The sequence below is a fragment of the Cyprinus carpio genome, chromosome A16 (genome assembly GCF_018340385.1).
Source record: "Cyprinus carpio isolate SPL01 chromosome A16, ASM1834038v1, whole genome shotgun sequence".
NCBI lineage: Eukaryota > Metazoa > Chordata > Actinopteri > Cypriniformes > Cyprinidae > Cyprinus > Cyprinus carpio.
Genome location: NC_056587.1, coordinates 22,517,985 through 22,541,984, shown reverse-complemented (window position 1 = coordinate 22,541,984; position 24,000 = coordinate 22,517,985). Strand labels below are relative to the sequence as shown.

At 34.5% G+C, this 24,000-nt stretch overlaps 2 protein-coding genes across 3 annotated transcripts in view; both read right to left on the bottom strand.

Moving 5' to 3' along the window:
• LOC109047077 (RNA-binding protein 24-like) overlaps nt 1–24,000 on the bottom strand; it is a 114,119-nt gene that overhangs the window by 4,326 nt on the left and 85,793 nt on the right. The window contains exons 2-3 of the mRNA XM_042773277.1: nt 7,688–7,811; nt 6,869–6,923 (exon numbers count right to left, since the gene is read on the bottom strand). Coding sequence (XP_042629211.1) covers nt 6,869–6,923; nt 7,688–7,811 — 179 coding nt within the window. The remainder of the gene's footprint in view (nt 1–6,868; nt 6,924–7,687; nt 7,812–24,000) is intronic.
• On the bottom strand, nt 16,966–23,433 carry LOC109046937 (kinesin-like protein KIF13A). Of its 2 annotated transcripts, XR_006162048.1 has the most exons (7): nt 23,155–23,433; nt 22,379–22,456; nt 22,244–22,294; nt 22,064–22,169; nt 21,367–21,518; nt 19,557–19,709; nt 16,966–17,243 (listed from the first exon to the last, which is right to left on the bottom strand). XR_006162048.1 is itself a non-coding variant. In XM_042773279.1 (6 exons), the coding sequence occupies exons 1-6, from the start codon at nt 23,332–23,334 to the stop codon at nt 19,698–19,700; spliced, it is 579 nt and encodes a 192-aa protein (XP_042629213.1). In that variant the 5' UTR covers nt 23,335–23,433; the 3' UTR covers nt 19,467–19,697. The 2 variants fall into 2 exon arrangements, 1 of the variants encoding a protein (XP_042629213.1); XM_042773279.1 differs by lacking the exon at nt 16,966–17,243 and having other exon boundaries at nt 19,467–19,709.

Sequence of the window (24,000 nt, the reverse complement as noted above, 5' to 3'; positions counted from 1 at the left end):
ATTCAAAAATTACATTTCATAATTTTGACACTTTCTCAAAATTCTAAAATTACATTTCATAATTTTGACTCAAAATTCTAAAATTGCATATCGTAATTTTACTTTTTTCCGCCAGAATTTTAAAATTAAATTTCATAATTTAGGCTTTTTTCAAAATTATAAAATTACCTCTTGTAAATTTTGACTTTTTCCCTCAGAATTCTATAATTTACATTTCATTCTTCAAACTTTTTTTAAACGTTCTAAAATTACATATGATGATTTTTATTTTTCTTCCCTCAGAATTTTAAAATTACATTTCATTATTCAGGCTTTTTTTAAAATTATAAAATAACATCTCGTAAATTTTGACTTTTTACTTATTTTTACCCTTATTCTATAAAGTACATTTCATTTTTCAAACTTTTTAAAAATTCTAAAATTACATATAATTTTTTTTATAAAGTACACCTCCAATTTTCTTTTTTTCTCAGCAATTCCGGACTTTTTGTTCCCACAGTTTGTAAGTTTATACATCACAATTCCAGACTTCTTTCTTCTTAGAATGTTCTTAGAAAATCAATCCCAATTCCTGATTGGCGCTAAACTCTGATAACAAAACAATAAAAACTCCCAATTACCTTTTTATTTGGTGTAAATACTGTATAATATTAATTAATATAAACCAATTTCTTATTATCCCAACACACTCCTATCAGAAACATTAGATTTTAAGATGAGATTTAATTACAAAGTATCATAGAGACCTGGTAAAAAGATATAACCTAACACCCAGCCCACTGATCTGTGTCATTGTGTAAAATACCCCCTGTTATTACTAAAGCCGCAGCGGCAACCTTTCTTACTACGAACAGAATTTTTTCCCCCTTCCTTCTGGGTCCTGGAACATTTGTGGGTTGCCCAAGGTTCAGGGCTAATTAAGGCTATGTTAATCTCAAACACAGGGGCTGATCTCTTGTTTTTTCTGAACACCTGTTGTCGTCCGCGTCGCCGCTCTTATTTGTTGTGCTCCGACAACATTAAAGTTCAGCGGTGCAGCTGCTCTTCTCTGGGACTTACATTGTCTTTGATTGGGGACGAGTTGACTGAATCAGAAGGATAGAAGTAACTGTGTACTGGATCGGTCAGCAGTATGATACAGTGCAAGACTGTGGTTTGCAAAAATTTTTACATGAGTACATGATCATATGCAAACTCAGTGTCATGCTGTTGCATTTTGAAAAAATGTATTAGAATGAAATGTACAGCTTGGGCTACATTCCCAAGCACTGCCGCAAGAGGCCGATGTTGTTACAATTAACTAAAAACATTTTCATTACATGAAATAAAACAAAATATAAAAATTTATTTTATTTCAGCTAGTTGCAAAGACAAGGCTGTACTTCTAACTAAAACTGAAAAAAAAAAAAAAAAATTATATATATATATATATATATATATATATATATATATATATATATATATATATATATATATATATATATATATATATATATAGTTGTACTTAAAAAAAACCAATAAATTAAAAACTGAAAAAATATAAAAATAAAAAAAACTAATCAAAATAATAATTAAAACTATAATATATAAACTTTAACTGAATTTTTTACATTTATTTAGCTTGTTGCCAAGGCAACATTTCTCATTTTCACTTTACATTTCTTACATTTAAACACCATCAGACGCTTATCCAAAGTTTAATTCCGACTATGAGGACAATAGAAGCAATCAAAAACAACAAAAGAGCAATGATATACAAGTGCTATAACAAGTCTCATTTAGCTTAACACAGGACACGTAGCAAGGGTTTTTGAAATTATCAAGTAGCTGTGTATTAAGCGGGTTGATGTGAATAAGGATTGAGCAAGCTAGTGTTAGAGGACTTTTTTTTGCTTTTGATAATAGTATAATAAATAAAAAGAAAACAGATAGAATACAAAAAGATTAAAAAGCTAGTGTTTTTTTTAGAAAACAAGCAGCAAATGAATAGAGTGCAAGTCTAAAAGGGACAAGTGTTTTTTTTATTTTGTAAAGTATAGAAATAGAATAGAGAGTGCTAGAGTTGGAGGGTCAAATAAAGATGGAAGAGATGTGTTTTTAGCCGATCCTTGAAGATGGCTAAGGACTCAGCTGCTCGGATTGAGTTGTGCAGGTCACTCCACCAGGAGGGAACAGTTAATGTAAAAGTGTGTGAAAGTGATTTTGTGCTTCTTTGGGATGAACAATAAAGCGACGTTCACTTGCAGAACGCAGGCTTCTAGAGGCACATAAGTCTGAAGTAATGAATTTAGGTAAAGGGGTGCAGAGCCAGTGCTGGTTTTGTAGGCAAACATTAATGCCTTGAATTTTATGTGAGCATCCTAACTTGATGGTGAAATTGTGATGAAACAATGGGTTTGCTAGAACCACAAGCAGTTCGGTCTTGGCAAGGTTGAGTTGCAGGTGATGGTCCTTCATCCAGCAAGAAATGTCTGTTAGACAAGCTGAGATGCGAGCAGCTACCGTCGGATCATCAGGATGGAATGAGAGGTAGAGTTGAGTGTCTTCAGCATAGCAGTGGTATGAAAAGCCATGTTTCTGAATGACAGAACCTAATGATGCATGTAGACAGAGAAGAGAAGTGGTCCAAGAACTGAGCCCTGAGGCACCCCAGTAGTTAAATGTTGCGACTTGCACACCTCACCTCTCCAAGATACTTTAAAGGACCTATCTTTGTAAGACTTTGGTAAGGTAAGACTGTGAAGACTTTAGGTAAGGTTGACAGGAGGATCTGGGGGTTAATGTACTAATGTATTAATGTACTGGTTAATGTGGTTAAATCAACTTTATGTACTAAAATGGTAATTAAACTATTTAGACATATATAAAAAAATAAATGAAAAAAAGACAAAAACAAACAAATAAATGACCAAAACTTAAATAAAACACAAATAAAAACTATAATCGTATAAACTTTAACTGAAATAAAATAAAATGCAAAAAGTCTTAAATTTATTTTATTTCAGCTAGTTGCCAAGGCAACATTTCAACATTTAGTGCTTTTTAAGATAATCAAAGATTTATCTTTACAAAATATACAAATAACAAAAAGCATGTAGCAGCAAGTACTGATGTTTGAAACTAACAGTAATTTACCTTCTTTTGGCCAAATTTTAAGGCATTATCTCATGCATCCACTGCAAAGAAGCCAAAGGAGTTCATTAAGACAATGTCAGTGAAATTAAATTAATCTAAGTTAGATGAAATGAGAGAAATGTCAAATATACTTGCAATACAGAAAACATTGATCAAAACATTTAAATGAATTTACAATGGACTATTTTACCCAATATCTATGTATTCTGGGTGATATTTGAAATTTTGCTAGCACTTCTTGTGTTATTTTTGCCTCTTTAAGATGAATTTCGTGTCGTATTCCTCACTTGTAAGATGAATGAATAAATTTAAATGTGTGCTGCGATTTTTTTACGCTTATTAGAGTATCAAGATTTTAGCTTAGAAATATGATGTTATTATAGTTAACTAAAACCTAAAACATAAAAAAAAAACTTTAACTGAAATAAAACAAAATATACAAATATTTTTATTTCAACTACTTGCAAAGGCAATCGCACCAACTAAAACTGAAAAACAACAATGACAAAACACAAACAAAATAATACAACAAACAAAACTTAAAATGAAAACTATATAAACCGGGGTAAATATAAAAATAAAAAAAACTGATCTCAAATATTAATTAAAACTATAATAGTATAAACTTAACTGAAATCAAAATATACTATAAAAACATATATATTTTTATTTTAGCTATTTTTATTTTTTTAAAAAATATGTTAACACCAAACTGTATTAAAATCAGCTGAATATTTTATTTTAGAAATATGTTAAATACTGTTCTATTAAAATCAGCTGAATATTTTATTTTAGCTCATTCTTATTTTATTTCTGTAAAATACAAAACAGCACACCAAACTGTATTAAAATCAGCTGAATTTTTTAAATCTATTTTATTTTTAGAAATATGTTAACACCAAACTGTATTAAAATCAGCTGAATATTTTATTTTAGCTCATTTTATTTTATTTTAGAAATATGTTAACACTAAACTGTATTAAAATCAGCTGAATATTTTATTTTAGCTCATTTTATTTTATTTTAGAAATATGTTAACACCAAACTGTATTAAAATCAGCTGAATATTTTATTTTAGCTCATTTTATTTTATTTTAGAAATATGTTAACACCAAACTATATTAAAATCAGCTGAATTTTTTTAAATCTTATTTTTATTTTGAAATAGGTTAACACCAAACTGTATTAAAATCAGTTGAATATTTTGTTTTAGCTCATTTTATTTTTATTTTAGAAATATGTTACCAAACTATGTATTAAAATCAGCTGATTTTTTTTATCTTATTTTATTTAGAAAATATGTTAACACCAAACTGTGTACAAATCAGCTGAATATTTTGCTTTTAGCTCATTTTTATTTTATTTTTGAAAATATGTTAACACCAAACTATATTAAAATCAGCTGAATATTTTTAAATCTTATTTATTTTAGAAATATGTTATCAAAAACTATATAAAAATCAGCTGGAATATTTTATTTTAGCTCATTTTTATTTTTATTTTGTAAAATATGTTAACACCAAACTATATTAAAATCAGCTGAATATTTTTGAATCTTTTTTTTATTTTAAAATATGTTAATACCAAACTGTATTAAAAATCAGCTGAATATTTTATTTTAGCTAATCTTATTTTATTTTAGAAATATGTTAACACCAAACTGTTTTAAATCAGCTGAATATTTTTGAATCTGAATATTTTACTTATTTTTTTTTTTTTAGTATTTTGTTAATAATATGTTTTAAAATCAGCTGAATATTTTATTTTATCTTATTTTAATTTATTTTAGAAATATGTTAACACCAAACTATATTAAAATCAGCTGATTTTTTTTTATCTTATTTTATTTTAGAAATATGTTAACACCAAACTGTATTAAAATCAGCTGAATATTTTATTTTATCTTATTTTAATTTATTTTAGAAATATGTTAACACCAAACTGTATTAAAATCAGCTGAATATTTTATTTTTAGCTTATTTTATTTAAATGTAGAAATATGTCAACACCAAACTGTATTAAAATGAGCTGAATATTTTATTTTTAGCTTATTTTATTTAAATTTAGAAATATGTTAACACCAAAACCGTATTAAAAGTCACCTGGCATAGAATTGAATTCACAAAGAGGTTTTGAGAAAAGAGAATCTAAGTCACTGTAAGAAGAAAAGACAAATTAAAGGCAAATGATTCATTAGTAAAATATTCGATTAGAGGCACGAGATACACAGCAGCATGCAAGCCGTGAGTTGTTTTGTTTTGAGGGAGACTCTGAGCCCTTCAACAACAAAATGCCGAAACGCCCGTTTAAATGAAAAAATAAATAAAAATAAACTCAAACAAGCTGTGCACAATCAACAAATCGAGAAAGAACATGGAAAATGGCAAAAGATACGACCATCAGCCCGAACCCCCACGTCTTACCTTATTCACTCATTTCTATTAAAGCACACGGTTTAGCTATAAAAACCACTTCAGATCCAAACGCACACCAAAGCTACTCTCCAAAAACAACAACAACGTCCATGCAAGCTGTCGCCGTGATGTTTGGAGTCTACCGGTGGCGCTTATGAATTCTGACTTTGTTAAAACGTTCACTAGCGAGTGGCGTTAATAGGCGTGAGCCTGTCAGATCAGAGAGAGAGACAGTAACACTGAGTCGCGGCTGGGAAGAGGAGGCACGGACGGGCACGGGAGTTAAGCAAATAAGCCTTTTACAGCATCCACACAGGTAAAATGCAGACGCACGCACCTCATAACCTGGTGGAAAGGGGGAGGATACGTGGCGGGAATGATGCGTCCTCACTATCTCTACGACACAAGGAGAACAGCATTATATGACACAGGGAATCCATCCACAATGCACAGAAATCAACACACATATATCCTTCGGAGTATTGCAACAGCTAGGAATATGAGAGATCATAATTTAATATGAAATTAGGCTGATGTCAGGTGAAGCGTGTCTTTTTCAAAGTGGTGAAGCGTGTCTAATGACTCGAATGTGATACCACACAACACATAACTAAAAACAAAGGCGCAACCAAAATAATTAGTCCTAAGATAGAATCAACAATTAGTCTAAGATGAGATCTTTTACATGTTGATGTTTTTGAGTAGGATAATGTGATTATTTTACCCCATACCAAAGAAAATATATATATAGGATTAGTTTGTGTTTTTTTTTTTTTTTGGAGAAATGTAGCATTGCATCTGTAGCGGTGATGGGTACGGTGCCGTCGGAATATCCTCATATTTATATATTTAACAATATATGTTAAATCGTCTACATATTGATTTTCATTCAGTGAACTTTGGAGCGATGATGCTCTTAGCCCAATATAAATACATTAAATATGAGACGATTATAGCGTAACGATAAAAATGCATTTATTATAAAAACATAGATTCACTTGAGAAGAGAAACGCTGTGTGAAAAAAAGAGAAAAGAATGTAAGAAAAGCTTTTGTCTTCTCCAGATGTGCACTGATGGACTGGATTACTTGTGGATTAATGTGATGTTTTTATCAGACTCTCATTCTGACGGCACCCATTCACTGCAGAGCAACTGATGCAATGCTACATTTCTCCAAATCTGATGAAGAAACAATCTCATCCTAATCTCGGATGAACTGAGGGTGAACACATTCTCAGCAAATTTTAATTTTAGGGTGAATATTCCTTTAAAACTAATGAAACTACAAAAACAATATCAATAGTCGTGTTATACTTACCCATAAGGCCGTTGGATAAAGGTAGGGTGTATTTGGGGGACACCAAATGAAAACCCTGTGAAAAAACGGAACCTTATTGCATTTTTTTTTTTTTTATATTTTAATAATACAAGAAAAACACATATAATGACCAAAAGTACAACGTTTTTGAACAGTATGATTTTTAATGTTTTTTAAAGAAGTCTCTTCTGCTCATTAAACATGCATTTATTTGATCAGAAATACACCAAAAAAAGTAATATTGTGAAATATTTTTACTGTTTAAAATAATTGTTTTCTATGTGAATCTCTGTTAAACTGTAATTTATTTCTGTGATGCGCAGCTGTATTTTCAGCATCATTACTCCAGTCTTCAGAGTCACATGATCTTCAGAAACCATTCTAATATGATGATTTGCTGCTCAAAAAATATTTATTATTATTATGTTGAAAACAGATGAGTAGAATTTTTTCAGGTTTCTTTGATGAATAGAAAGTTCAGAAGAAATCAGAAATCTTTTATAACATTCTAAATGTATTTATCATGACTTTTGATCAATTTAAAGCACCCTTACTAAATAAAAGTATTAATTTCTATCATTTCTTTCCCCAAGAAAATAAAAATAAAATGATACTGACTCCAATGTTTTGAATGTTAGAGTGTATAATGTTATAAAAAATACAGCTGCGCATCACAGAAATAAATTACACTTTAACAGATAATCACATAGAAAACAGATATTTTAAATAGTAAAAATATTTCACAATATTACTGCTTTTTCTGTATTTCTGATTAAATAAATGCAGGTTTGGTGAGCAGAAGTGACCGGATCTTCTTACCCGGCTGCATGATCCGTGGTTTGGCCCCGAGGTACGCCAGGTTGACGTTGGCTTTCCTGCCGTCTATGATGGGGTTTGGGTCCTTACAGGCTCTTTCTGCCGCGGCTCGATCAGACATCGTCACCTAAACATACACGAGACGAGGAGCACAAGACAAACTCAGGGTTTTCAGTGATGCTCCGTGTGAATGTGACAGACAACAATCAGGGCTATTATAGTGAACAAAAACTAAAGCCATAAAAATACTGCTTTATTTCAGCTAGTTTACAAAGCAACCTTTCTCATTTTAATTTGGTTTAACTTGATGTATTAAAATAGCTATATTTATATATACATTACAAAAACACAACAAAATCACTAAAAGTTTTACTAAAATATCAAAATAAACTTATGAATAATATTAATACAAATAAGAGACTAACACACACACACACTAAAAAAATACTAAATCAGAGAAATTCGTAACACTCATTAAAATAACCATATACCTGGAAAATATAAAAATAAAAAACGTGGTTAAAATCATACAAACCTATAACAGTATCTCTGATCTATTAATAGTATCTTTACAAAAATAACACTGATGATAGATAGATACTAAATAGATAGATAATAGATATATAGATAGATAGATAGATAGATAGATGATTGATAGATAGACAGGAGAGACAGCTGAACAAATCCATACCTCTGGATTTCCCCGTTGTCCCTGTCAGTAATGACAACAGCTTCGCCTCGATTTCTCCAAACACCGCAAAGTATTTCTGGCTGGAGTCGGTTGGTGGATACGGAAGACCGCCGACGAAGATCTTGGTGTATGTGGTGTCCTTCTGAGAGCTGTGCAATCCTCACGACGACTCAAACGGGCCAAAGTTTCCGCGCAGTACAGAGCTCGGATGATTTGGTATGAGGTAGAAAAACGCAGCGAATAGCGGGCGTCTCTCAGGATACAGAACTCAAACACTCCGTATAGGTTTTGGAGGTCTCTCACGCACACGCGGACACAGGCCAACGCCCACAGACATTAACCCCCCGCCCACTGTCCTGGTCTAACCACGTCCACGCTCATATCTACCTTCCCTCAGTGGTTGACCATATTGCTTACTCACTCTCACGTGACTAATGATTAATTTTATCCGTTTAAATGTCAGAATATTTTTGGTGCCTGTTGCCGGTTCAAATGATATACTAAGCCATGGATTTAATCCTTTGTATCTTTGATTGGAAGGCTATATATTTGTTATCTATATATGATATGGTATATTTATAATATTATATAATAATATATATATAGATATTATATATATATATAATATGTTTGATTCTAAATAAAGCAAAAGCGGTAATATTGTGAAATCTTTTTTTTTGAATTTTACATGCGTGCTTTCTATTTTATTTTTGTCTATTCTTCCTGGTGATCAAGCGGAATTGTCAGCATCAATTACCCCAGTGTTTCAGTGGAAAGTCTTTGATGAATAGAAAGTTCAGAAGAGCAGCATTTTATCTGAAATGAAATCTTGTAACAGTATAAATGTTTTACTTTATAAATGACTGTTTAGAAATTCAATTTCAACAAGCATCCTTGCTTGCAAATAAAGCATTTTTTATTGCTCTTTACCCCCCCCCCCCCAACAATATAAAATAAAACTTAAATATAATACTGACCAAGCTTTTGAATGGTAGAGTGTAATGAATGTTACAAAAGCTTTTATTTCAGATAAATGCTTATCTTTGGATCTTTCTATCATCAAAGAATCCTAAAAAAAATTACTCCCCTGTTTGAATATATTTAATTATTAATAAGAATAAAATTTTCTTAAGCAGTATCATCTATTAAAATGATTTCCTGAAGATCATGTGAAATGGACTGGAGACTGATGCTGCACAATTCAGCTGCACATCACAGAAAATAAATTACAGTTTAACAGATATTCACATAGACAACAGCTGTTTTAATAGTAAAAATATTCACAATATTTACTGCTTAGCTGTATTTGGATTACATAAATGCAGCTTGATGAGCAGAACAAAAGTCTTTAAAAAACATTAAAAATCTTACTGTCAAACACTTTTTGGACTGTTATAGTATATCCGAATGACAGTATTCACAGTAAAAGGTAGGCATAAATACCACGATGAACCTACTAAGAGTAGGCATAAAATACCACGGATGACCTAATGGACAATTTACAATCCCATGAGGCCACAGGAGAGGATTTATGAATGACAGTGACTCAACGTGATTTCAGACGCAGCCCTAGTGACCCAGTAACTCAACACAATAATGTAGGTCAAAGATCAGACTCAGGGTTGACAACCTACTTCTGGGGAAGATAAGAAATCAGCCAATCAATCAAACATAAGGTCAGTACAACACACTCTTGTCAAAATACACATGTTGTAGCTACTCCCTTCAAATAATCATTCATTAAAACACTTCGCTTTAAAAACTGTTCCACTGATTTTGTCTAAATCTGAGAACTAATGAACTAAATTCAGGGCGTGTGGTTTTTCTAGTGAAACTACATTGTGGTTGAAGATTATCAGTGGAAAAAACCCCCCAAGATAATCAATGAATAATTATATGCTTGAGGATTTAGTCTTTAAATGTAAATATTTCAGCAAATAAACATTGTTTATGCTTAAGTACAATTATTAGATTATCTCTAACATGATAAATGAGTAGTTCACCCAAAGTTTTATGAGCAAGCCTCTCAAATCAAATGAAAAACAACCAATAAATGTCATTCAAAGGAAGAAAACACAGACAAAAGTGTTTGTAAACTCTCTAACATGATAAATGAGTAGCTGCCAAGCGGCTCGATCAGTTTTCCCCTTTGTCTGTCAGTAATGACAACAGCTTCCTCGATTTCAATCCAAACACCTCACAGTATTTCCTGAGGCTTGAAGTCGGTGGTTGATACGGAGACCTCCGACGAAGATCTTGGTGTATGTGGTTGGCCTTCGTCTGAGAGCTGGGCATCCTCACAGACGACTCAAACAGGCCAAGATTTCAGCAGCAGTAACATGAGCTCGGGATGATTTTGGTAGGATGTCGAAAGAACCGCAGCGAACTATCGCGTCGGGTCAGGAACGACCTCAACACGGCCGTATGGTTTTTTGCGCTCTCACGCACTACGCGGACACAGGGCCACGCCCACATTCAGTAACGCCCCCCGCCCAAGTCTGGTCTAACCACGCCCACGCCCTCAGAATCTACCTTCCTCTCAGTGTATTACTCATACTTGCGTTCCTCACTCCTTCACGTGTACCGAATGATTAATTTTATATTCCGTTTAAGATGTCAGAATATTTTTTGGTGCCTGTTTGCCGGTTCAAATGGATATACTAAGCAATGATTTAATCCTTTGGTATCTTTGGATTGGAAGGCCTATATATACTATGTATTATATATATATATGATGTATATAATATATTAATATATATATATATATATATATATATATATATTATATATTATATATCTGTTTGATCTAAATAAAGCAAAAGCGGTGTATATATTGTGAAATTATTTTTTTTTAATTGTTAAATAGCTGGGCTTTCTACATTTATTTTTGCTAATTTATTCCTGTGATCAAGCTGAATTTTCAGCATCATTACCCAGTTGTTCAGTGGAATGTCTTTGATGAATAGAAAGGTTCTAGAAGAGCAGCATTTAGTTCTGAAATAGAAATACTTTGTAACATTATAAATGTATTTACTTTATAAATGACTGTTTATCAATTTCAAGCATCCTTGCTTGCTAAATAAAAGCATTTTTATTTCTATATTAACCCCCCCCCCAAAGACTGTTTATCAATTTCAAGCATCCTTGTATAATCTGGAACTTTGGTGCTTTTAAGCTTGAATGGATAGGAGTGGTGTAAAGTGTACGGTAAAGCGTTTTACTTTTCAGATACAACTGCAGACTTGGTATCTTTGGATGCTCTGGCTATCTTCATCACAGAATCCTAAAAAAATTACATCGCAACTTCATCCACAATATGTTACTATTATTTATTAATAATAATGGTTTCTTTAAGCAGTGAAATCTATCATATTAGAAAGATTTCTGAAGAATCATGTACAATGAAGACTGGAGTAATTGGTGATGCCTGAAAATTCAGCTGCACATCACAGAAATAAATTACAGTTTACCAGATATCATTCACATAGAAAACAGCTGTTTTAAATAGTAAAAATATTTCACAATATTACTGCTTTAGCTGTATTTTGGATTAAATAAATGCAGGCTTGATGAGCAGAAAAAAAGTCTTTAAAAAACATTAAAAATCTTACTGTTCAAACACTTTTGACTGGTAGAGTATGTCCGAATAGACAGTATTCACAGTAAAAGAGTAGGCATAAAATACCACGGATGACCTACTCCTTCCGGCGTGATTCTAAAGTGTGCGTATGATGGACAATTTACAATGCCCATGAGGGCCACAGGAGACGGATTTATGAATGACAGTGACACAACATTTGATTGTTCGGACGCAGCCCTAGTGACCCAGTAACTCAACACAATAATGTAGGTCAAAGATCAGAGTCAGGGTTGACAACCTACTTCTGGGGAAGATAAGAAATCAGCCAATCAATCAAACATAAGGTCAGTACAACACACACTCTGTCAAAATACACGTTGTAGCTACTCCCTTCAAATAATCATTCATTAAAACACTTTGGTTTCGCTTTAAAAATGTTCAGCTGATTTTGTCTAAAATCTGAGAACTAATGAACTAAATTCAGGGCGTGTTTTTTTTCTATTGAAACTACATTGTGGTTGAAGATTATCAGTGGAAAAAACCCCCCAAGATAATCAATGAATAATTATATGCTTAAGGATTTAGTGCTTTAAATGTAAATATTTCAGCAAATAAACAATTGTTATGCTTAAGTACAATTATTAGTTATTATCTCTAACATGATAAATGAGTAGTTCACCCAAAGTTTTATGAGCAAGCCTTGCAAATCAAATGAAAAAACAACCAATAAATGTCATACAAAGGAAGAAAACACAGACAAAAAGTGTTTGCCGTTCCGACCCAAACGTTCGGGTGTATTCTACAACATCGTTTGTACCAACATCTGCAGGGAGATACAATATAAGGCGATACAATAGCTGGACGGATGGTTTATAATATTGTAATACTATGTTCATTACATTTTGAATGTACAGCTCCTGTCAAGGAGAGCAGAGGGGTGTTCTTTGAAGTAAGGTCTGTGGGTTTTCATTTTTTACCGTCCCCCCGTCCATTGACAGCAACAGTATCGCACTTCTCTATGAGAGCCATAGTTTCTTCAGGTAAAACAGAGCAATGGAACTTTATGGAGCTGCAGACAGCACCGGTCATGGCACTAAACATACTAGCATTAGTTTCAAGCTACAGTTCCCATTCCCCAAAATTGCCCCTCTCCCATTTATACCATAAAAAAACATTAATATGGCTTGAGTATCACATACTAATAAAAATCCTACTCGACAGTCAAACCACATGGATTTAAATGCTCGAAAGCTTCATTTATTATGCGGGTTGAAACCTAGAAGTTGACTATCTAAAAAACACCCTGTTTATAAAACAGGGCTTGTGTCAGTACTTTAGGGCATTTCTGGGTCTAAAGTTGATACGAAGCAAATCAGGATATCTGCGTTTTCCAATAACACTCCCTACAAAAGGGGCAAGGGGTCTGATAGAGAAAACAAGATGCTCTCCAAACTAGGTGACCTTACTTCCCATCAACCTCCTGAGAAGCGTCAAATCAGTATCTGAGAATGCGGTAAAAGTCTGTGCATATACGTAACTTAATGTGCATCCAGGATAAGTTACTCCAGTGCAAGCGTTCAGACAGCCCTGTTAACCGAAATATTGGCAGTCCTTCAACATTACAGTAACTCAACAAGCCAGTGACACAACACAAGATATGAGCATCTGGCTTGCCGTCCAATCAAAATACTATTAAATCTATAAAAAAAACAAATTGACCACAATTTTGAAGTTCTGATGGCCATGTGGCCTTCCAACCAGAAATATGGCAACTTAGCATATTAGCATAAATCGTAGTCGAAACACATATTAAAGTACACAAGCATAAAACACGTCGCCAAAGTAATCTACATAAGAAGTTTGCACGCAGATTTGAAAGGCTATGTCTTTGGTAATACCTGATATACAGTAATCACGCAAACAAAATGGTCATAAACAGTAGTACATTCTTACCTTGAACAGACATCCAAATCTCACGACTCACTTAAGTCTATTAGAGTTAGGCATCATTGGATTAATACATTTAGTCATATAAGAAGTGGTAACCAATGAACCAAGACGGATGTTAGTATTACAGCTATACATGATATATAAAACGGTTTTTGTGCAACTGTGCAACTCTCGACATTCAAAGACGATACTGAAATAGGCCTACACAACGTCAACACAAGACACACAGGTTGGGTTTATTGCCATGGAATCAGAGGAAACCAACAAATCTCTAACGTGATGAACAAATCAGAAGGATGGATTCTGTTAGCACTTGGTTTTGTCCAGGCGGGTCGTTGGTGCCAAAGAGATCGTCTACAAACCATTGGGTAAATGTCCTGCTCCTACTGAAAGCACAGGTTGAGGTTTCGGTGTCTATGGACGGAGGTTCTCGAGTCAAAACAGGATGGCTTCACGAAGATGCCATGACCTGTGGCACACCGGAAGTACCACACCCTTCCCTGGACTGTACCATTGTGTTTGCCTTTGGAAGGAAGAGAAAGGTCTGAGGTTACAAAGGGGAGTGAGTTTGCGATTCAGCGTCAAAGAGCAAGACATGGAAGAGTTCACTACCCTACTGCAAGGTCCAGCTATACTCCAACCCAGATGCCTGTGGCAAACTCTACCCCCTCCAACATAATGCACCGTCCCACTCCTTTGCCCACCCAAAACTTGCTCACTGGGGGCCATCCAGTCTGGCAAACCTGAGCAACTGGTCCATTCTCGCGTCCTCGCTAGAGTCCACTTGAAGGTTCTACAACCGCAAAGGACTTGAGTCCTTGACTTTTTTTCTAGCTGTGGTTTGGCGTAAGGTGCTGGGACACTGGGAGACTCTTTTTCCCCATTGTGGAGATGGCACTGGGGCATGGGGATCCATGCCTTGGGGAATTGATTCCGCCTTCCATCTAATGTTGCCAAGGTTGTCTTCTTCTACGCTATCATCTACACCCTTAAAGTTGCGGGGGGGAATCGATTCCGCCTTCCATCCAATGTTACCAAGGTAGTCTTCTTCTACGCTATCATCTACACCCTAAAGTTTGGGGGAATCGATTCCGCCTTCCATCCAATGTTACCAAGGTTGTCTTCTTCTACGCTATCATCTACAGGCCCTTAAAGTTTGGGGGAATCGATTCCGCCTTCCATCCAATGTTACCAAGGTTGTCTTCTTCTACGCTATCATCTACACCCTTAAAGTTTGGGGGGAATCGATTCCGCCTTCCATCTAATGTTGCCAATGTTGTCTTCTACGCTATCATCTACATCCTTAAAGTTTGGGGGAATCGATTCCGCCTTCCATCCAGTGTTACCAAGATAGTCTTCTTCTACGCTATCATCTACACCCTTAAAGTTTGGGGAATCGATTCCACCTTCCATCCAATGGTTACCAAGGTTGTCTTCTTCTACGCTATCATCTACACCCTTAAAGTTTGGGGGGAATCGATTCCACCTTCCATCCACCAGTGTTACCAAGGTTGTCTTCTTCTACGCTATCATCTACACCCTTAAAGTTTGGGGGAATCGATTCCACCTTCCATCCCAGTGTTACCAAGGTAGTCTTCTTCTACGCTATCATCTACACCTTGAAGTTTGGGGGGAATCGATTCCACCTTCCATCCAATGTTACCAAGGTTGTCTTCTTCTACGCTATCATCTACACCCTTAAAGTTTGGGGGAATCGATTCCACCTTCCATCCAGTGTTACCAAGGTTGTCTTCTTCTACGCTATCATCTACACCCTTAAAGTTTGGGGGGGAATCGATTCCACCTTCCATCCAGTGTTACCAAGTTGTCTTCTTCTACGCTATCATATACACCCTTAAAGTTTGGGGGAATCGATTCCGCCTTCCATCCAGTGTTACCAAGATAGTCTTCTTCTACGCTATCATCTACACCCTTAAAGTTGGGGGAATCGATTCCACCTTCCATCCAATGTTACCAAGGTTGTCTTCTTTCTAACGCTATCATCTACACCCTTAAAGTTTGGGGGAATCGATTCCACCTTCCATCCAGTGTTACCAAGGTTGTCTTCTTCTACGCTATCATCTACACCCTTAAAGTTTGGGGGAATCGATTCCACCTTCCATCCAGTGTTACCAAGGTTGTCTTCTTTCTACGCTATCATCTACACCCTTAAAGTTTGGGGGAATCGATTCCACCTTCCATCCAGTGTTACCAAGGTTGTCTTCTTCTACGCTATCATCTACACCCTTTAAAGTTTGGGGGAATCGATTCCACCTTCCATCCAGTGTTACCAAGGTAGTCTTCTTCTACGCTATCATCTACACCCTTAAAGTTTGGGGGAATCGATTCCGTCTTCCATCCAGTGTTACCAAGGTAGTCTTCTTCTACGCTATCATCTACACCCTTAAAGTTTGGGGGATCGATTCCACCTTCCATCCAATGTTACCAAGGTTGTCTTCTTCTACGCTATATCATCTACACCCTTAAAGTTTTGGGGGGAATCGATTCCACCTTCCATCCAGTGTTGCCAAGGTAGTCTTCTTCTACGCTATCATCTACACCCTTAAAGTTTGGGGGAATCGATTTCCGCCTTCCATCCAGTGTTACCAAGATAGTCTTCTTCTACGCTATCATCTACACCCTTAAAGTTTGGGGGAATCGATTCCACCTTCCATCCAATGTTACCAAGGTTGTCTTCTTCTACGCTATCATCTACACCCTTAAAGTTTGGGGAATCGATTCCGCCTTCCATCTGATGTTACCAAGGCATTCTTCTGCCACACCATCATCTGCACCCTTAAAGTCTGTGAATTCTTGACTGATGCTCTGGATACATTTGCGGGGAAGCCAAGAGGAACAGTGCCAGTCAGTGCAGTGATGGGAACAGGGCTGAGTGGGAACAGTCTGGGCTGGACAGGATCCCAAGGCACTTCTGGAAGGATGCAACCCTCTTCCGTGCGGTGCTTCCTGAGGGTCTGCAGGTTCTCTGCTGTTGAGCTGGTCGCAACTATCGCTACCGCTGAAGAGCACGTCGGAGAGCGTGGCGTTCGAGGGCACTATGGGAGAAGTAGCCGCTCGTGCATGAGCTGGCCGTGGGACTACGGGACACTTCTTTTTCCACAGCCTGTGTCCCTGTTAACTCTCCGATCCCCGGCGCCATTTCTCCCTGCACACACATGGCCCCCTCTTGGGTGTCAAGGTTGGCATTGTACACCTCAAAGTTGGCAAAATCCTCTGGGATGTAAGGCTTGAATTTTTTGGAGCTCCAGAGACCAGAGGCATGGATCGTTGGAACGGATAAAGGCTGAATCCATGTCAGGATCCTCCTCCTCTGAATCCTGATATATCATCAATGACCAAACAGGAAACAAACAGCAAAGCAGTGATCAGGAGGGACTCTACCATCCCCTTGTAAAGAAATCCTGAAGCACATCCTCTACTTTTTCCCGTCATTTTGTCTACAACAGGGTATTGATAATGGATACATCCAGTGTTAAATCATTTCAGTCATCTACACTGGAAGCATTGAAGCAATATGTCACCTAAGAATTTAGATTTTCACACCAATAAGCCATTACATTATGATCACCCCCAGCCTAGAGCAATGACCACACCTGGCAAACTGAATGGTGCTGCAGATGTGGTTCATAGAGCAGTATATATACCACCCGAGTACTGGCTTCCAGTCAGTAGAGTGTTCGGTGTCAGAGCAGGAAAAGCTGCCAATTTATCAGAGTTTGATAAAAGACCAATTGTGATGGCACACTGCCTCAGAACTTCGATCTGGAAAATGGCGCACCTATAGTGCGTACTAGGGGTGTAACGGTACACATAGTCGTACCGAAATTTTGTGGGTCTTTCGGTTCGGTACACATGTGTAAAGAACAAATACATCATTGGTTTAACCACAGCATGCACGTTACTTCATTGGAAAACTCCAGTTTTACATATTGCTACACAGTCTCATCTTTCAAGTGACATTCAAGGAAATTCAAATAATAATAAATGCAGTTTTAACGCTCTTTGATGTGGCGCGACAGATCGCTGTATAAAGCCTCATTTCAATGGCAGCACGATCGCCCCTTCCTCTTTACTACTAGTTTTAATGTTAAAATAAACATGAATGAACATCTCATGCCTCATGTAGTCGCTCAATCAGTGTTTCAACGTGGAAAGAAGGCAATAAAACATGTAAACAAAATGTCACGTAGCATTTCATTTACCTTAGGCAAGTTATCAGTGTCCACAGCTTGTTAGTTCGCTAGAGAAATGAAGTCTCAAGAAGAGCATTTTCTCGAAAAATTACACTATATACTCATTATATTTTACTTTCCCTGTTAGTGATGTCTTAATTATTTAATGAATTTTTAAAATAAATCTGTTATGAAACACATTATGACAGCCACTGTGTAAAATAATCATTTTTCACCAACAAATAGAAATTTGCATTTAAAAACTGCATTATGTGCAATTTACATGTTTGCATACATTTTTTAAATCCTAGTGTTGATTATTACATCAAAATAAATATTAATTTATAGTTTTTCCCACAGCTGTACCGAAACCTTACAGAACCGTCATGTTTGTGTACCATTACCCCCCATAGTGCGTACGTATCAAAAGTGGTGCATATAATCGATGAATTCATAGTAACTTAACACATATGGTACTTGTAAGTAAAATTATTTTATTTCAGAAATATAGGGAACACAGTGGCTTGATTAGCTTCTTGTGCATCAAAAATACACACAGCAGATTCATCAGCTGAGAGTGTATCATATCGAGCGCTTCCAGTGCAGACAAGTCTACTGAATATAAAAAGCAGTGAGAGTTAATTAGCTTTGTAACAAGCAGTGTGGTACGTGAAGTGCAGTTACTTATCATTCACATGAGGAAGATGGGATACAATGAGATGATGACGATGATGAGGCAGCATCATACATTTTAAAAGTGATGCAATGCAGAAATTAAACCTTCCTGTTTGTATATGAATGTAATGAATTTGTTTACGAGAAGAAATATTAAAAAGTTATTTTCAAGATAATACCAAGGAATTACGCCTGGGATGCTGTCAGTTACTTGTCAATAACTGCAATAATAATGCAAAAATATAATAGTTTTACAATAGTATTATATGTTCATATGTTTTACAAATTTTAAAATTATATATATATATATATATATATATATATATTATATATATATATATAATATATATATATATATATATATACATTATTAAAATTCCTTGTTCTTTAAAAACAAATTTGCAGTATCTTTTATAATATTAATGTTTAATATATTTATGTAAAAGTATATATATATATATAAAAACTTTATATAAAATATATAAATTCTAATAATTATATAAAATGTTATAGTTTTAATTAAAATATGTTGAACAACTTTTCTGTAAATAATGATTAAGATATGAAAACCCACATATATTCAAGGTGTAAGGAAAATATTTGCAATGCAATGTTTTAGATTTAAAATTAAATAAAATGTAAAAATTTAAAAAGGTATCATATTTAAAAGAAATATACAACATAATGGACAGGTTAAAAATTATTTTCTGTGGCAATCTACAGTTTCAAGAGAGCCCTTCCTAGTAGTACTAAGTAGTATGCGACATGCGTGTGTTGACTTACAGCAGCGTGCGGCTGCGTGTGAGTGAGATCAGTGCTCAGTCTGGGCTGTCTGTGATTGGCTGAGCTGCTGCTGATGTCACTGGTGCCACGACCCTCGCTCTGAGCCCTGGGTCTGGACCAGGGGCCGTCGGGGTCCGCAAACTAACACATGCTCTGCAATCAGGGCACAACAGCACACTTCACACGGGCCATGCAGCAGAGCCAACAGGTGAGTGCACATGCACACAGCCACAGATTCAGCGCTTTTAAAGGAATAGTTAGCACAAAAACTCATGTTCATGTTGTTCTGACATTCCTCATATTATTTACGTCTTTCTTCACTGAACACAAAATCAGACGTTTTATAAAATATCAGAGCTGCTATTTTACATACAATGCTACAAAGTATACTTTTTAAATAAAAATTTGAATTAGCTTTTATTTTTATATTTTCTGTTTTCATTTTAATTTTAGCTTAATTTTTCATTTTATTTCAGTAATATTTTATGTGCTTTTCTCTTTTTTTTTTTTTTAAATAAATATATATATTTGTGTTTAATTTATTTTAGTTCAGTTTTTATTTATTTCCAGGTAGTAATTTTAATTATTTAAATTTAACTAAACGAAAATTAGAAATACTGCCTATGTATTCAGCTGAATAAGTTTTTCAGCTAATATATATATATATATATATATATATATATATATATATATATATATATATATATATATATATATATATATATATATATATATATATATATATATTAAAGTTTGAATAATATTTTTAGTTTTAATGAATGATAATAACCCTGACAAAAATTACAGAAAAGTGTCAAAACAGTAGTCTATATCATTATAATTTCTCATGTAATTTAATATAATTTTTAAGTATTTTTACATATATGTATGTATATATAATTCGTCCAAGAATTATATATAATTCTTTAGTTTTATTTAAATATTTACATTACTTCTTTGTAAATAATAATGTAATTACAATATAAAAACCCACATATATTTAAGGTGTAAGGAAAATATTTTATTACTTTACTTAACATTTTAGACGTATTAAATCAAAATTTAATCAAAACTTTAAATAAAGTGAATTAACATTCTTTTAGGTGAACTATTCCTTTAAACTCATACTTCAGGTAAACAGGTTCAACATCATGTAGAGGTCAGTCTGAATACATCTGTGGCTGTATAAATGAACAGGCTTGAGGGACTGAGGCATGCTGGGAACAGGGTCCAAAATGAACTAATATGAGGTGAATTTACAAGCAAAAAGAAAAAAATTCACTGAAAATTATATTTTGCTTTTTTGTTTTACATTTTGTAATCATATTTACATTTGGGTGGTTAATTTTTCTTAAGCAAATTTTGTTATACATCTTTGATTTAAGCTGAACTAATGTCACTAGTAAGATTCAGATGAGGATTCTTACAAAGCATCATCAGGATCATCTTAAAGATCCCAATGAAATTACCAGCCGATTGGTGATTTTCACTTGCATTTGGACCTTAATTTAGTGTTTACTTTGGCCCCTGTCTGAAAGACAGCTTCTCTGTGGACTGAGAGACACTTAGAAACACTTTAAGACAGGGATTAGAGCCTGAATCATTGTCAGATCATAAAATATGTGAGAATATGGAGGGTGAAAACACAATATGAATGATGTGTGAAAATGTGAGACATAATGGGAACGAAGTATTGAGTGTGTGTGTGTGTGTGTGTGTGTGTGTGTGTGTGTGTGTGTGTGTGTGTGTGTGTGTGTGTGTGTGTGTGTGTGTGTGTGTGTGTGTGTGTGTGTGTGTGTGTGTTAATCACCTCCTGTCCCAGCAAAGGCTGTGACTCCAGAGAACGTTTGACTTTGTTCTCCTCCTTCAGTGGCAAGAGAGATTTGAGGAATTTGGGCGGTTGAGGAGACAGAACCTTAAACGGACTGGAGTTGAAGAACGTTGGACTCTCTGGCACCGATCCTGAGGAGAATGTTTGCATGCAGTGATGCATTAAGATGTTTAAAGGCGCTATAAACAAAAACTTAAAAGGTCTGTATTTATTTATATATAAATATTTATTTTTATTTTATTTTTAGACGTGTTAAAAAAATTACATTTACAATTTACTGCTAATATATATATATACACATACATATATATATATATATTATATATATATATACATATACATATATACTATATATATATCTATATATATATATATATATATAATATATATATATATAATATTTTTTTTTTAGCTATTTTCCTTTGATTTTTAAGTGTTGGAAAGTTACATGTACTATTTACAACTAACAATAACTTTTTTCAAATTATTACAAATTTTAGCATTTTTTTATTTCGAAGTGTTGAAGTTTTACAACAACAATATTCTTATTATTATTATTTATTAAATTGTTTATTTATATTCTTTAATATTGTTTTAACTACAGTAATGTTCTTTTTTTTAGGATGCTTGCTACATCCTAGCAGAAAGATAAGTTGAGCATCATACATGAATTTACCCTGATTCTCTTTGTTTTTGACAGGCGTGTCTTTTGCGAGAGGACTGTTGAGTGAAGCTTCATGTACACTGGCCTCTGTGACATCCATGTGGCTGTCACAGTGAGTCTGTGGAAATAAAGTCAACTTTCAGACAAAGACATTCACAACAAACACACCACCTGTAGTAAGTGTACACTAACCTTTACGTCCTCATCCTCACATCCAGTCCCGTCCGGTGTACAACAAGAGCTCTAAACAAATATATATTACAGTCCTGTTACACAATGGACAGTGTTTTGTTTCTATACACAAGTAAACAGTAGATCTGGTCTTACATGCTGGATGTTGGGCGTGCTGAGACTGCGTTGCATGTGTCTGCCTTTAGCGGAGAGAGCTTCCTTCATCGTCACGGCCTGTATGAACCCACAAATATACACTAAACTCTAGAGATCAACCGATAATCGGTTTGACTGAAATTTTTTCCTGATATTTAAGCATTTTTCATAAACGGATATTCGCTTTGTAATATTGGATTCACCGATATATGCCGCCATCTAGTGTTCGTTTTGAGATTTGAAGATTTCAGATAAACAAAGTAATCGTTATTGGTTAGAAAAAAATGATATCAATATCGTTAGACCTCTACTAAACTCTCCAGCAGAAACAGCAGATAAAAGTGAAACAATAAATAAATATTGGTTCTACATATCGGTTATCGGGACATTAAGACATGCTTTTTGGTTTTAAATAATGCTGCACATACTAGTAAACTGACTGCTGCAAGCCTTAGTAAATCAAAACATTCTCCTCCCATAAATGTGGCATGTGAAAGTGAAACTTCTATAAACGCACATGCAAAGATCAGCCTCAAAATTAACTGCTTCCACGCCTTTTTATTGCTAATGTTTCATTGTGTCTTTTTAGTAAAAAGTTTTAAATGCCAAAAGAGGGTTTGCACATGCACAGTAAATCTGAAGTGTTAAAAGGTCATGAACTACCACACCAGTGAAACATTTCATACATACTTCAATTCACATTACTGCTTAAACTACTTTAACGCAGAAGCGTCCGAGGTGCTTATACCCTGCTAAAATACTCCAGCAGTCCATACCCGAGCGGAAAGAGCCGTGGATATGAATCCAGATGAGACTGCGTTGCATTCGGCTTGAGTGTGTGATCCTCCGCCGCGGGGAGAGCAGCTCTCTCTCAGCCAGCCAGCATCATCCAGACCGCTATCTTCCGCCGACTGACCCCAAAAACACACACATGTGCGGTGTGCATGAATATGCATGAAAGAAACGAGTTGAAAAGAGACCAGACGGACATGTCGAGCTCCTACATGGCGATATAAAACGATTGGTTACATACAAGAGGTGGAGAAACAGCCTTACCTTGCGTCATGATCAATAAAACATTTAGCGCTTCATCTATACGAAATGATTCCTAATGTTTTTTCTGTACTTGCATTTGTTGATTTCTCAATTCAAAAAAGTACTGACATGCAGAAACATGTGAATTAACAGTGTTATCCTATTCAAAAATATGATTTAATATGCCTGAATTAATTAAGTTTATAGCTTCTGAAGGTAATGATCGATCAATTTCACAGTTTACAACTGACAGTAAAAAATGAAGACAACTGAAGTATAACTACAGTACATAAATATTTAATGCATATTTAAAAAAGAGTTGATTTGGCACTTATAGTTTGTTTTTAATACAATCTTGCACTATTGTACTTTATATATATTTTTTAGACAATATTGATATTATAATTAAATTACTTATTTTTAGCCCAATTTATTAAATATCTTTTATGCTTAACCGCGAGGTAATGATTATTCAATTTCACTTTTTTTAATGGAGAAATTTACTTAAAAGAAACAAATTACAAAAGCAGCATCTAAAGAAAATGAAGACAATTAGAGTATAATTACATAAAGATTAAATCCAGATT

Bases quoted from the DNA above. Each gene is read 5' to 3' on its own strand.
- LOC109046937 (XM_042773279.1), bottom strand. From the start codon at position 23,334: ATGCATATTCATGCACACCGCACATGTGTGTGTTTTTGGGGTCAGTCG. The intron at 22,457-23,154 runs GTATGGACTGCT...GGGTTCATACAG, and splicing joins CCACGGCTCTTTCCGCTCGG to GCCGTGACGATGAAGGAAGC. The intron at 22,295-22,378 runs GTAAGACCAGAT...ATATTTGTTTAG, and splicing joins GCACGCCCAACATCCAGCAT to AGCTCTTGTTGTACACCGGA.